The 14009-nt window shown below is 39.2% G+C and overlaps 1 protein-coding gene and 1 non-coding gene across 2 annotated transcripts; both read left to right on the forward strand.

The window, feature by feature from the left end:
- Window positions 1-1913: 1913 nt before the first annotated feature.
- On the forward strand, window positions 1914-14009 carry LOC140273935 (uncharacterized; the record flags this gene model as incomplete). Its single annotated transcript, XM_072369594.1, has 12 exons — window positions 1914-2028; window positions 3426-3612; window positions 3713-3888; window positions 4250-4362; window positions 7445-7472; window positions 7610-7759; window positions 8528-8620; window positions 8703-8974; window positions 9057-9350; window positions 9449-9706; window positions 13645-13702; window positions 13966-14009. Coding segments are annotated over 12 exons (1788 nt in total), but the record flags the coding sequence as incomplete, so codon positions are not given.
- On the forward strand, window positions 11347-11420 carry trnan-guu (transfer RNA asparagine (anticodon GUU)). The gene has a single exon. It is a non-coding gene; the product is annotated as a tRNA-Asn (tRNA).

Below are 14009 nucleotides of genomic sequence, written 5' to 3' on the forward strand. Positions count from 1 at the left end.
ACTCTTTTTCATGATCTAAATGATATCTTTAACTTCTTTCTCCTCAAACTGGGATTCTTTTCCCTCCCAAACTGTCCCAGCTGCATTTCGCTCATCCTTAGCTTTGTCTTTGCTGCATTTGTTCCTGTTTAACATTAAGATGCTTATCATAAGCTGGAACTTGTAGAAACTGTATTGTTTTTAAATTTAAGTATACATAAGTGTGAGAAAAGTTGATATTTCCACCCTCCACAAGTCCAGGCCAGTATACTGTAAACAACAAAAAAATACAGGTACATGATATCAAACAGCAAGGTTGTTTTCAGGCAGGTTTGCTATGCAAAAACTAAAACTTGTGATGTTATCGGGTGCATTCATCCACATGATGTTTATCATTTTCACACCTGAGAAGGTACCACTGATGCCAAACGATGTTTACAGTTTTAGAGCAACACATACCACCATCCAGATGAAATTTCTTCAAGTGAAGGCATTACTTGTCTCAGTAAGCCAACGCCAAACCAAGTTCTGTATATGTAACAACAGCATGACTGCGCAGTAAAAGAGCCTAAACTGGGCTGCCCGAAGTGCAGACCTGTGACCCATTCATTGTCAGGGAATGGTGGGAAAGCATTTCACTCAGAACTCTGAACTCAAGCAACAGCTGTCCTTCGTTCACAAACATGGTATAGGGAGTTGTTCAAAGAGGATGGGGGTCCAATATCGTGACATTCTGGTATCATTGATATTTTACACAGCTCTTTTCACCAACTCTTGTCGAAACATGTTTGTATTCAAAACAATAAGGTTTTTTTCTTCAGTTTGTTCACAGGTCGAGCAGTGATGCCTGAGTTGGCTTTGTTGTGTCTCCTGCTTCTGCAGACCAGAGTTCATGGCTTTGGTATATTAGGTGGAGACTCTTTGAATCATCAAGATACGACTGAGAGAGCCATCTTAAATGTCACAGTACAGGTGTGCCGTGCTGTGGCCCTGGCTGAGGGCAAGGACTTCACTTTCCCTGTAAGAATTAAATTCACCCAATTACAACTGTTTTTTTCCCTCTACATTGATAATTGGTAATATGAATAAATAAGATTTCTGTTGACTATGTGTGTGTTTATATGTGTGTATATACCTGTGTGTAGCCACAGCCTTTTACTTCTGCATCAGTTGCTGCTGCATGTGAAGCTCCAAAATCCTCCAAGAGTTTCAGCAGATCTATCTGCCAGATCAAAAAAGCAAACTGGAGGACAGACATTCGTCATGTCTTCAATGCACATTTTCACTTTGACGGAGAAACCTTTATAGAGGGAAGAAAGCTCATCACAGAGGGATTATATGCTATAAAGGCTGCCAACAAGAAACAGGATTTTTCTTCAGCATCCTCAAAACTGGGAAGAATACTCCACACCTTACAGGTATTTTCTGTTACAGCTCCATTCCTCCCTAGTGATAAGCAAAGAGATTTGTTCTTCAGGAGTTACAAAATAGCCCTTTAATGCTCTTCATATATACTGGGTGTGTATAGTAAGGTTTTAAATGTGTGTCAGTGACTGAATTGTTTGGGTACTTCTTAACTGAGGTAAAGAGCGAATTTTTAAACCATGCTAAAATACTTTTTCATAGATAGATATAATGTTCACCTTTTCGTTTTTCTCTTTAAACATTCAGGACTTCTACAGTCATAGTAACTGGGTGGAAATGGGTTATAAACTCCCAAACTCCAATCTGATTAGAGCAGACACCAGCATTGGAAACATAGCAGGTAAAGAGGTCATACTGTATACTGAAGAAGTTGTGTTTGAATTTGAGTGTGTGTGGATTTCTGTGCTTGAAGTTAGTGAAGATGCTACACTGAAGTGCATTAACTGACTCTTACACTCAGTAGCAGTAAAGTTTAATATAATGTCGAATCTGCAGCTAAAAGCAGAGCAACATGCCGCAACTGTGATGGAAATGACTGCATGAACAACATTTTGGAGGATGTCCTACAGCAAAAGATACTTACTTCAGGATATTTTGGGATTTTTTCCTCTGTCAAACCCACAGGTAAACAGCTGCACATCAGTTTGTTGTTGTATTAATTATTCAGTCTGATAGAATATGGCAAAAAAAGATTGTTCATAATTAAATTGTAGATTGTAACATTAAATGTTAATTTGCCTACCTAAAATAGTTGCAGCCAGTATCTGTCACTGATAGCAGCAGCTTCTGCATGCTATTATGTTGTGCTACTTTGCAAGCATTGTTTAGAAAGGTCTTCAGTAATATCACAAAGAGTTCAAAGGACTTACTTTAGCCTCTAAAGTCTCCAGATCTCAGTCAATTATCATATCTCACATGCCTTCCCAAAACCAATTCCCATCTATGGAGGCCGCAGCTTGCCAGATCCAGGCCACACTGAAAGCATGCTGTTTCTAAAGTATGGAGTCCAAAAGAGCACAAAGTTGATGTGCCTCAGAGCTGGGAGTGGTGTTAGTCATAATGTGCTATTATGTGTGTTTTAGGGAGAATCAACCCAGTGCTTTAGACACTTTGGAATTTAAAATGGTAGTTTTGTCATTGTCTCTTAGTTTTGTGTTTTGGTTTTGACTTTCTCTTTCAAATTCTTGATTTTCCTATGTTCTGGTTTTTCCCCTTGTGTCATCAGTTTTCTTCCTAATCCTGCCCTTTGATTTCTAGGATCTGTATTCTGTTGCATTTACTTCCTGTGTTACACCTGGTTTCTGTTCCTGATTAGCTCTCACCTGTTGTCAATCTTGTTATCACTCCCTCAGTATTTATCCTATTGTTTTTTTGTTTTCTCCTTCTCGGATAATTTCATGTTGCATTTTGTTCTGTTCCCATTTGGTTCTCTGTTGTTTCTTTTTTCTGGCCTCAGTTTTGTTAATTAAAAATCTCAGACACTGTCAGCTTGCCTTCTCAGTCCTGCATTTGGGTCTGCTTCCACCCTAACCCTGACAAGTTTGTTATTTTAAATCATATTTAGACCCTGTCTCTTCAGTTTGGTTCGTGTAAATAAGTAACATAACAATGGAGCCTTTTTGTGGTATTAAGGGGTGAAATGATTGCAGACTTACTTCTTTTACTACTTTCAGCATTGTTTTGGTGGAGGATGACTTAACAACAATATACTGCAGGAGCATTTAATTATTGCTGTCAGGTGTATTTACTGGTCTTATTATTATACAGAAAGAAAATAAAATGATATATATACTGTATATACAGTATAGTATACAGTATTATTATCAGCTTAGAATGAAGCTGTTTTGCTGCTATATCTTTCTTTTTTGCTGCTCTCTCTCTTTCTTTTTCTCTTTTTTTCCCCGTGACATTCGAAAATGCAGTCGCCAAATCTCATGTTCTGCATGCTCAGCACAAAGCTAGTGGGTTTTTAGGGGGTTTAATCAATATTATGTCATTAGTTTGTGTCTTATGATAAACAGGAAAATGTAGCCATGGAGATTCCTTTGATGCAACACGTAAGAGTGAGCCCACAGGCGGGATCAACAAAGACAGGCTCACGTCCAGCCATGGACATCTCCACATTGAAGCAGCAAATCTGGCTATAGCTGCAACCAGTGAGCTACTGCAGGACATCCGAGGAGCTGCCGGGGACAGACAGTTCCTGCAGTATGAACACCATTTTGGTGGTTTCAGTTTAATTTACTGTATGAACAAAAGAAGAAAAGTAATGTTTATTTTAACTGTCTACATTTTTTTCATACCTCAGGATGATGGGGATCAACAAAGGATCCAGTACAGCTCTTTGTTTTGTGGTTGACACAACAGGAAGCATGGCAGACGAAATTACAGCAGTGAAGACTGTCACATCCTCTATAATCGACAGTAAAGTTGGGACAGAGGATGAGCCGTCATCTTACATTCTTGTGCCTTTCAGTGATCCAGGTAAATTATTAATGTTCCAAACTGACTATGTAATTGTGTCTGCTTCACTTTGGATTTTTTGTTTTCACCTTCAGTGTTATTAACCAGTGTATTTACCTACTGTTACCAGCAGTAATTACCCAATAATACACTGTAATTTCAATATATTTTACCAGGCAAATACTTGTGTACTTCAGCTGTAGTTTACCTTTATTTCCCTTCATTTACAAGTGTAAATTACACAAGAAGATGCAATGAATTACCATATATTTACCTGCTAAATACCTGGTAATTAGGGGACTGTAAAAGGAAAGGTTACCAATTATTCATATGCCGCATAAAAACAGATTAAATATTTCCTCTGTCTTAATCTAAATCCCAGATTTTGGGCCACTGATAAGAACAACAGACCCTAAAGTCTTCAAGAATTATATAAACTCACTAACAGCAACTGGGGGCGGAGATTTTCCAGAGAAGATTCTTTCAGGACTTCAGGTACTGTGATGTCGTAGAAGCGACATTAAAAATTTCAACTGTGAAATAAAAAAAAATAAAAAAACGGAGCTGAAGCAATCCTTTATGCATTTTCTTGATTTAGCTAGCTTTAACTGGGGCTCCCTCTCATTCTGAGATCTTCGTCTTCACTGATGCATCTGCTAAAGACAAATACCTGAAAAATACAGTGATTGCACTCATAGAGCAGACCAAGGCAGTGGTAAGTAGTACTGTGTCAATATAAAATGGTGACTAGGCTGTAGAAATATTGTGTATGCCAATCAAGTACTTGGAAAAGATTCAAACCAGTGTTGTTTTCAATGACGATGACAAAATCGTTTCGTTGACGCCACTTTTTCTCATGACGATAACGAGAGGGTGATGAGATAAACATGGCTCTTTGATGACTAAAACATGACAAGATTTGTTTTTGGCTTTTTTGGAGTAATGAACATTGGTTACACTGTTACCACTTTATCTGTGTGTAATGCACAATCCTTAGATCAGAAAGTATTTGCCGTTGGGTGGAAACCTTATATGTCTAAAACCATTCCTTTATTATTTTAATTATTGGTGAAAATAGTCGATCTGCAAGCTCACAATGTGTTGTAATGTGTTGAATTTATAGATCTGCTATTTTCACAACTTATGTGGGGCACTTCCCAACAGCGATCTCCAATACTTATTGACCTAAATTAATTTGTTAAAAGACTATACTTCTTTTTTATTTTTTTGACTAAAAGTAGACTAAAACCTTTTTGACTTTTCGTTGACTAAAACTATCACATATAGAACTGACTAAAATTTGACTAAAACTAATAAGCATTTTAGTCCACAAGACTAAGACAAAGACTAAAGCTAAGATGGTTGTCAAAAACAACACAGATTCAAACCAAATCAAATTACCTAAATCTTTTTGCTTTGTTAGTCTGTACTTTTTGAAAAGGCTTGTCCTGACCTTAGGAGGGACTTGCTGATAATGTAAATTGATTATCGGACAATCGACAGACTGTAGTATTTAGATATACAGACTCACTACATAGAATTTGATCAGTTTTATATAATATTGTTGTTTTTTTTAGTGTCACACAATCTGAAAAATTTGTGTGACCAGAATTAAATGGGGAAAATACTATGAAATAAGAAGAAAATATTTCATATTTGGAGTAGATTAAAATCATTGTCAGATCACTGAATTAACTTATATGACATTATTATTTTTTGTTTTTTATTGCAAATTGAAGGTGGGTTGATTCTAACCTAAATACTATGGAAACATCATTCTATATTACCCCATTATTACTAGGTTATCACCACATTTGTCACCATATTACCATTTTTCTTGTCAAAATATTGCACCAATCTAAACCATTTTATTTTTTGCAGGTTACCATAGTATTTCTACAATGTTACCATACTTTTACGAGATATTTCTGCCTTGCTATCATCTATAAATTTCCCTATTACTGTTTTTTTTTTGGCTGCTTTTTTGATGGAAAGTTAAGCTGGTGGAAGCTCTGAATCTCACCTATCATCTATAAAGTAGGACTGACTTTATTAATATTACCCCAGACTCTCACCTATGTATGTATTAAAAGCATTCCTCAAAAGGTTAACTTAAAAGTTTTGACTTTAAACATTCTCCTGATGTTGTTTCAGGTGAACTTCATGATTACTAATGGACTAGGGTTTCGCAGTCGAAGACAGGGTGGCAATGATCAACAGCCAGAAAACCGTCGGATGGCAAGATTAGATGTCCAGCTGTACAGAGATCTGGCTCAAGTTTCAGGAGGTCAGGTTATTGAAGTCCCAAAAGATCAACTGCTCAAGACCACCAGCATCATAACAGAGTCCCCCTTTCAGGTATTAACAAGCACTCTCACTTGGCTATTACCAATCTTTTGTGTGTTTAATTAATTTACTTGCAAAGTTATTTTTAACATCATAGGTGACCCTTTTGCAAGCATCCAGGAGCCCCGGAAAAGCTGAAAATTTCGTCTTCACTGTTGACGAGTCAGTGAGAAACCTGACCATTTATATCACTGGAAGTTCTGCAGATTTTACACTGATCGATCCCTCAGGTGATTGTGTCTGTAATGGATGTGATGTACATTCTCTTTACTGATTTTACTTCACTGATAAACGTCCTTGCTAATAACACATAAACCATTATTTTTCTGAGGGATGTTGTCTCTCACTTGCGTGGCATGATTCCTCTCAATTAAATTTCATATCACTCATTTACATGGTGCCAGTTAACAACAGTCAGTTAACAACAATCTCAGTGCATTTTAAAGAGAAAGCAACAGAGTGCAATTCAACTAAATTGATATAAAATCTACTTAATTTCAGTCCACTTATGACCAGTATAATGCATTTACAATAATAAACAATGTGTTTAAAAAAAATGGAAAAGAAACCCAATGGATCCTACGGTGGCCCTGAGGGTCAAAGCACAGCCACATTTCAGAAAACGCAACAACATTTCAGAAAAAGCAACAACATTTCAGAAAACACAACAACATTTCAGAAAACACAACAACATTTCAGAAAAAGCAACAACATTTCAGTAAACGCGACGACATTTCAGAAAACACAACAACATTTCAGAAAAACACAACAACATTTCAGAAAACACGACGACATTTCAGAAAACACAACACAATATTTCAGATTACGGAAAAGGGTAGGGACCATGGGGACAACACTTCTTGTTTGTGATTGGACAAACACAAGTCTGGCAACATGTCATTTCCTGTTACTCTCAGCAGCGTCCTTGTGGGAATTTTAAACCCAGTTTGAAAGGATGGAAAAGGAGCTTGAATTGATAATTATAATCCCAATTATTTGTGGTACGTAGACGGATACGATAAATTAAAACCATTTGGAATGGCGACATCTGCCTGCATAGACGGGTTCTCCCACAGAATCATGTGGCTCAAATGTGGACCCACAAACAACCCCGGAGTTATTAAAAACAACTTCATTGACTGCATGTTGTTGTGTTTTGACCCTCAGGGCCACCGTATGGATCACATCAAATCTTTAACTTAATTTTAACCTCGGTTCTGAACATCCACAGTGTGGTGGACAGCAGGGCGAAAACCGCTGTAACCTGTAATTTAAATGGATGTGTTTTGGGATTTTATAAATGCCTACAGCTGAGATAAGCACCATTTGTTTTAAAACATATTTGCCTCATGTACCAGCAACAAGTTATACAAAAGATTAAATTGCTTTGTTTTAGGTGAGCATCAAAATATCACCAGCACAACAGGATCATCAAACACAAGTTCCCAGATGGTAGGAAACCTCAAGACTCTGCATCTACCAACAAAAGTGGGAGAGTGGGTAATGGGAATGAAGTCAACAAATCCCTACAGCCTGAGGGTTGTAGGTAAGATCTCTGAGATTACATGGTTTAATCAAAAATGGAAATTTTGTGTTTTTAGACATGCTTTATCTTGAATGGGTGGTTCACCCAAATTTCAATTACTGTATATTATGTCCCATATGTTTTGAGAAAATGCTACATTGTCACAAGCATTTGAAAAATGTGTAAAACAATGTGGCCTTCATAAAGTACTAAAAAGTTGAAGGTACAGTTTTATTTTATTTTTCTGCATGACTTCTGACCAGAGCCTTTATTGCACTGAGCATTGAAAGAACCAAAAAAATAATAATTCTCAAAACCACTGAAATGACAGAGATATTATCAAGGTGGTTGTTGGTCAGAGGAGAAGAAAAAACATGGAGCATCTGGACACAAGCTGCAATTTAATGAACCAACCACCAAAGACCAACGATTCTATTTGAATGCAATGTCATCTTGAGTCAACACTGATGTCCAGCCAAACTTACATAACAAAACATATTTTTGTTGGAGGTTTTATGTGGAGTGCTGCAAGCTAGAAATATTTGCCCCATTTGTTATTCAGTAGCATGGGGTGATAAAAAGGGAATTGTTGGAATATTAAGGGAATATTAATTCAATTCAAAATTAGTCCAATTCATGCATACAAAAATATCAGAAATACTCTTTTGAAGTTTCATTGAAATTCAAATTCATACTTATACATGATTTGTGTCAGTTCTGTGTATAACAACTATTGTGCATGTAACAACCTTGAATGACTATCTTAATTTGCAATGTTTCTATTTGCAGGTGAGAGTCCGATTGACTTCGTGTTTGATTTTCTCAGAGAGTCACAGGGTCTGTTGGAAGGGTTTGATCTTGTAGACAATCGTCCAACAGCTGGTAAAGCAAGTGCAATGTTGTGATTTGCAAAAGAAATCTGATCAGTGTCAGCATATCTGAGTGGATTTTATTTTCTCCAAAGGTGGTAATGGTAGCCTGATGGTGACACTAACTGGGAGTGACTCTGCCACAGTGACAGAGGTCACTCTGGTTGAATCATCAGGATCAGGGCAGGTTAACGGCAGCGTGGAGGCTCGGGGTGGAGGTGAATTTTTTGTCCGGTTTGACAGGATACCATCAGCTGAGTTTGTGGTACTTGTGAAGGGACAGAACAGTATCTCCAGAGCATCCTCAGGGATCTTCCAAAGGCAGTCAACCACCAGCCTGAGAGCTTCTACTCTCACTGTTACAGCTGTAAGTGAATGCAGTAATTTTACCTTTAAGACAGGTTACACTACATTGGTTTTGAAATGGTCTTTTTTCCTTTTGTTGTTAGGAGGATTCAGACATGATCTTAGAGCCAGGAACACCACATTCAGTTCACTTCTCTGTGATGACAAGTGGCACAGGGAGGACCTTCACCATCCAGGCTGCCAATGACCAAGGCTTTAATTTAACCTTCCCATCCACTTTATCTCTCGATATTGGAGGCAGTGCTAATGGTACAGTGAACCTAACAACACCTCTTAACACTCCTTCTGGTACTGGTGTCACACTGACCATTGCGGCTGTGGCTCCGGGAGGTGTAGAAACCAACTACGACGTATTGCGTTTCATTGTCCTTCCAACGGTAATGCCTCATAAATGTGCATTTTAATGGATTTTTTTTAGGGGTCATTGAACTTAGTGGATGAAATGTTTTTTATCTCCATTTTCACTCTCTCATAGGTGACTGATTTTACTCAGCCACAGTGTCAGCTGCTCAGCCTACAGTCCAGCTGCTCCGACAACTGCAGCCAGTCGATGTGGGAGCTCTCTGTCCAGGTTACTGATGGGGCAGAAGGGACAGGTGTCGACCATATCAGCCTCAGGGAAGGCCACGGCATCTTGAACACCAGCATGGCTGCTGGCAGTGAGAACATAACTCTGGTGTCCTACACCGCTTCCTGCTGCTTGCCTGATGTGCAGCTGGTGGTTGTGGATGGGGTGGGTAATGTGGAAACCTGCAGATTTTCAGTTCGCACGAATGTCACACAGGTTGAGACCACCATCAGCCCTCCAGATCCAACGACAGCAGGTGTTCCGTCTTTGTCTACCAGAGTTTTTCAGTCATTTTATCTATGCCTTGGCGTTGCAGTCTTTGGACTCAGTTTATCATCTGAGATGGGGGTCAACTAAATGTTTACATTTTTAAGTGTTGCTTTGACAATCAAACATATTCAGTTGTAATGCAGTTAATATTTAGGCAATACTAATGCAGTCCAGTTAGCCCGACAAGTGAACTTAATGTCATGTGAAACTTCTTCTAAAAGTTTAATTGCTTAAATAAATGGAAATGTTTCAATTAAAACATTGAGTGTCAGTCATTAATATTTTGGAAATTATCACTGATGATGAGTTGTTAAAACGCATTTCTGATTGAATGAATATCAATTTGATAGTATTTCATTTGTTACATTGTAATTTGATCTTAAAGTATAGCGATACAGAACGATAACAGGCTAAGCATATTTCGTTCCTAAATCAATTTCTTTTTTGGCGGCCTGAACATGCTCAAAAACTCCCAAAATGTTGCGTACATCCTCTTGGGTCTAATCCAGTTTTTTATATTCTTCACTAAAGGGAAAACAGGATAGGGAGGAAAAGGCTGAGCCAAACCAAGCTCATCTTTGGGCCAAGCAGCAAGAAGAGGAGCAGAGATAGAGGGAGAGCAGCTACTAGAAAAGGAAGAGACTATGCCAGACCTGTATACCTTTTAAAAGTCAGTTGTTTAATGCATGATCAGGGCCGTAAGCAGGGCCCAAAAAATACTGAGGTCATGAGTCAGAACTCCTAGGAGGGTTCAGGGGCATGCTTCCCTGGAAATCTTTTTAATTCTGTTATTTAAATCTGGTCACTCTTAAGGAGCAAAAGCAACATAATGACTTGTAGGCCTATTTTGTTTTGTTTGTTATCAGAGAACATCACCCTCATCCTAAATGATTTGCAAATGAGTAAAACTGGAGAATGAATTTCATCAAGTCATGAATTAGGAATAAAAAGGAATGAATTGTCCTGGGACAGAGGGATAATATACTGTATACAAATGCTTCATATTTCCTTCAGTATTTAAAATAGATACCCAAGCCCTATTACACTATCATGTTGATGATAGAGCCTAATCTGTTCACTCTTCTTAAGGAAAACCAGCTTTTGAACACATATTATAATCTTACACAATACTTCAATTATCATGCATTATATATTATACAGAACCCTGAAGCTCCATGAGGCTGCTTTTCCTGCACATCCAGACTGACCTCTGACCTTTTCACCTCTCAGACTGTCTTCATGTACTGAGACAAACAAACTGGATGAAAGATAGAGAGGACCAACATCTGAATAGAGACTAAGAGGACTCTGTAAAGTATTCTGCAAATATAATCACAGAAGAAGAGAAAAAGGCACCATTATCAGTGCCTGAGAGGCTGCGGCAGGAAAAACTCCAGCAGCTTAATAGTCAGTCCAGTAGATGGCAGTAATGCTCCTCACACAGCTGGAAGGCATGAACGGAAATGGTCTCTGTGGTGATAACAATTCGGGGATATGTTTTCATATTATGCATTGTTAATTGCGCTGCTGACAGAGTCTCTGTGGCGCAATCGGCCAGCGCGTTCGGCTGTTAACCGAAAGGTTGGTGGTTCGAGCCCACCCAGGGACGAGTGTGTTTACCAACAGATCGTTGCTAACTCAGACATACTGCTGCCATGTCTTCAGAACACAGTCTGCATATATATCTCTTTCTTCGAGCTGTGACCCTGTCCTTTACAACCAAGTTGGAAACTTTTTCTATCGACTATTCTGCTACCAGTTCTATGTTTGGTAGCAAATCGAAAGCCGCCGGCCTAACGTGTCCCACTGTACCCACAACCTATCAGGCTCTGTGGTTAGAGTGGGTCCTCCAATAACTTCCATTCCTACTCTCACTGCTCCGTACCCCCCATGCTCCCCGGGCGCTGGAAGTGGGTGCCCCACCGCTCCAGTGTATGGCATCTGTCTCCATGAGTGTGTCACCCCGTGCATGTGTGTGTTCAACAGGTGCCAACCTGGATGAGTCAGATGCGGAGAGTCATTTCGTGTGACTACATGACAATAAAGTCATCTTAATAAAGTCATCTTAGTTACTTACATTGATTCTTTATCATTCAAATGGTTATTAGTATGCCATGAGAGACCCAGAGGAAAAAAGTTTTGCTTTTTTGATATTTTAATGATAATTTAAGTATTGTGGTTGAAAGAAACATACTGCAACAATTTTTTTTTTCAAAAACATTGTCTATTTATTTTTTCTTGACTGTCCCTTGTGGTGGACATCGGGTCTTGTTTGATATAAAATGTAATGATGTAATGTTATAATACCGAATTCATTTTCATGTGGATTTCTTTTAAAAAATGTAATTATCTGCTCATCTACAAATGCCTTCCCTGGCCTAGGCAGATTAAACATTCCCTCTGCATTCCCTCTGATTCCAAGTTGTTGGTCAACAGTGAACGTATTCTTGCCTTTGTACACTTCGAACTCCAGTACCAGACCATTGGGACTGGCAAGGAGAAATACTTTCAGTCCTGTGGGGTTTGGTTTTCCGGCACAAACTGTCGTACAGGACACCGGCCTGTGAATGGAATTATCTGCTCATCTACAAATGCCTTCCCTGGCCTAGGCAGATTAAACAGACACTCTGTTTAAGAGAGGTCTCACCTTCCAGAGGGGATCACGCTTCTTCTCCTCATCAGAGACATCAAGATCATTTGTGACTTTGATGGACTGCCTGATCTTGAAGAATCTGTCTCGACTCATTGCATCAGCTATAACTGGGACCCTTGTCTTTGCCGCCCAGTACATCCGGATCCTAGGGTATCCGAGGCATGCCATGTACATAGACATGCCAAAGAAGGTTTTCAGCTCCTCTGGTGTGGTTTTTAGACTTCCTCCAGTGATCAACATCTCCCGATTGTTTGTTCGTTCTGACATTTCTTTAAAAACTTGGTCATCGATGTGCTGTTGGAAGTAGTCAGAGGGCTTCCAGTTCTGATGGATGTGTCCAGTGTTGTCATTAGAATTACTGTCTTCCACAATAGGGTTGAAACTTAAGTGATAAAGAATTATTATTGAATATTTAAATCAATATGGTCAGTAGTTTGTCATATCAAGTTTTTAACTGATTGTGCACTGTGCCTGTGTGTGTGTTAGAACAAGAGTGTGAACTAAAACTGCTCTACACACTGTAATAAACTTCAAAACACAATGGGTGTTTCTCGGCTCAGGCTCAGGCTCCTCAACAGCTGCAGTATCCTCCTCTGAACTTTCATCTTCCTCCTCTCTCTGGGCCTCATCCATCTCATCAAATCTGAATCTCCCTCCACAACTCTTAGCAAAATCTACTCTGCCTCACTTAGCCCTCTGCTCCCTGATGTATTAAAAATGGGGGTTAGTAAGTCCTGATGTCCACTACAAAGGACATTACATAGAAGTTATGTTTTGAAAGGGTTAAAAATACTGTGTCTTCATAAAAATGTTACTAAATTGAAGTAAAGACTTTGATATTAAAGAAAAATAGATTTTTAACAATAGAAACATGATATCTGCAAAACATTGTCAACTAACCTCTCTTGTTGCTGTAAAACGTGGACGTTGAAATTCCCGCCATTTTCAAAAGACAGTGCATGTGATGTGTTGGCCACATCCCCACAACTGGGGCATCAAGACAGAGCCCAGGATGTCCTCTGAGAGGGACAGTAGGACTCAGATAGATTTTATAAGTTATGCCTGACTTAGAGGTCTCAGACTCATGTCCTGCACAGAGGACAAAAAGTAATTGCCGGGTCTCGAGTGTGTTTACCAACATCTCGTAGGTAACTCAGACATACTGCTGCCATGTCTTCAGAACACGGTCTGCGTATATATATCTTTCTACGGGCTCCGGCCCCGTCCTTTACAACCGAGTAGGAAATTTTTTCTATCGACTGCTAAGCAACCAGTTGTATGTTTGGTAGCAAATCCAAAGCCGCCGGTGTAACGTGTCCCACTGTACCCACAACCTATCAGCCTCTGTGGTTAGAGTGGGTCCTCCAATAACTTCCATTCCTACTCTCACTGCTCCGTACCCCCCATGCTCCCCGGGCGCTGTAATTGGCTGCCCCACCGCTCCAGTGTATGGCATCTGTCTCCATGAGTGTGTCACCCCGTGCATGTGTGTGTTCAACAGGTGCCAACCTGAATGGGTCAGATGTGGAGAGTCATTTCGTGTGA

Source organism: Leuresthes tenuis, unplaced genomic scaffold (genome assembly GCF_036924035.1).
Source record: "Leuresthes tenuis unplaced genomic scaffold, fLeuTen1.0.hap1 SCAF_17, whole genome shotgun sequence".
Lineage (NCBI taxonomy): Eukaryota > Metazoa > Chordata > Actinopteri > Atheriniformes > Atherinopsidae > Leuresthes > Leuresthes tenuis.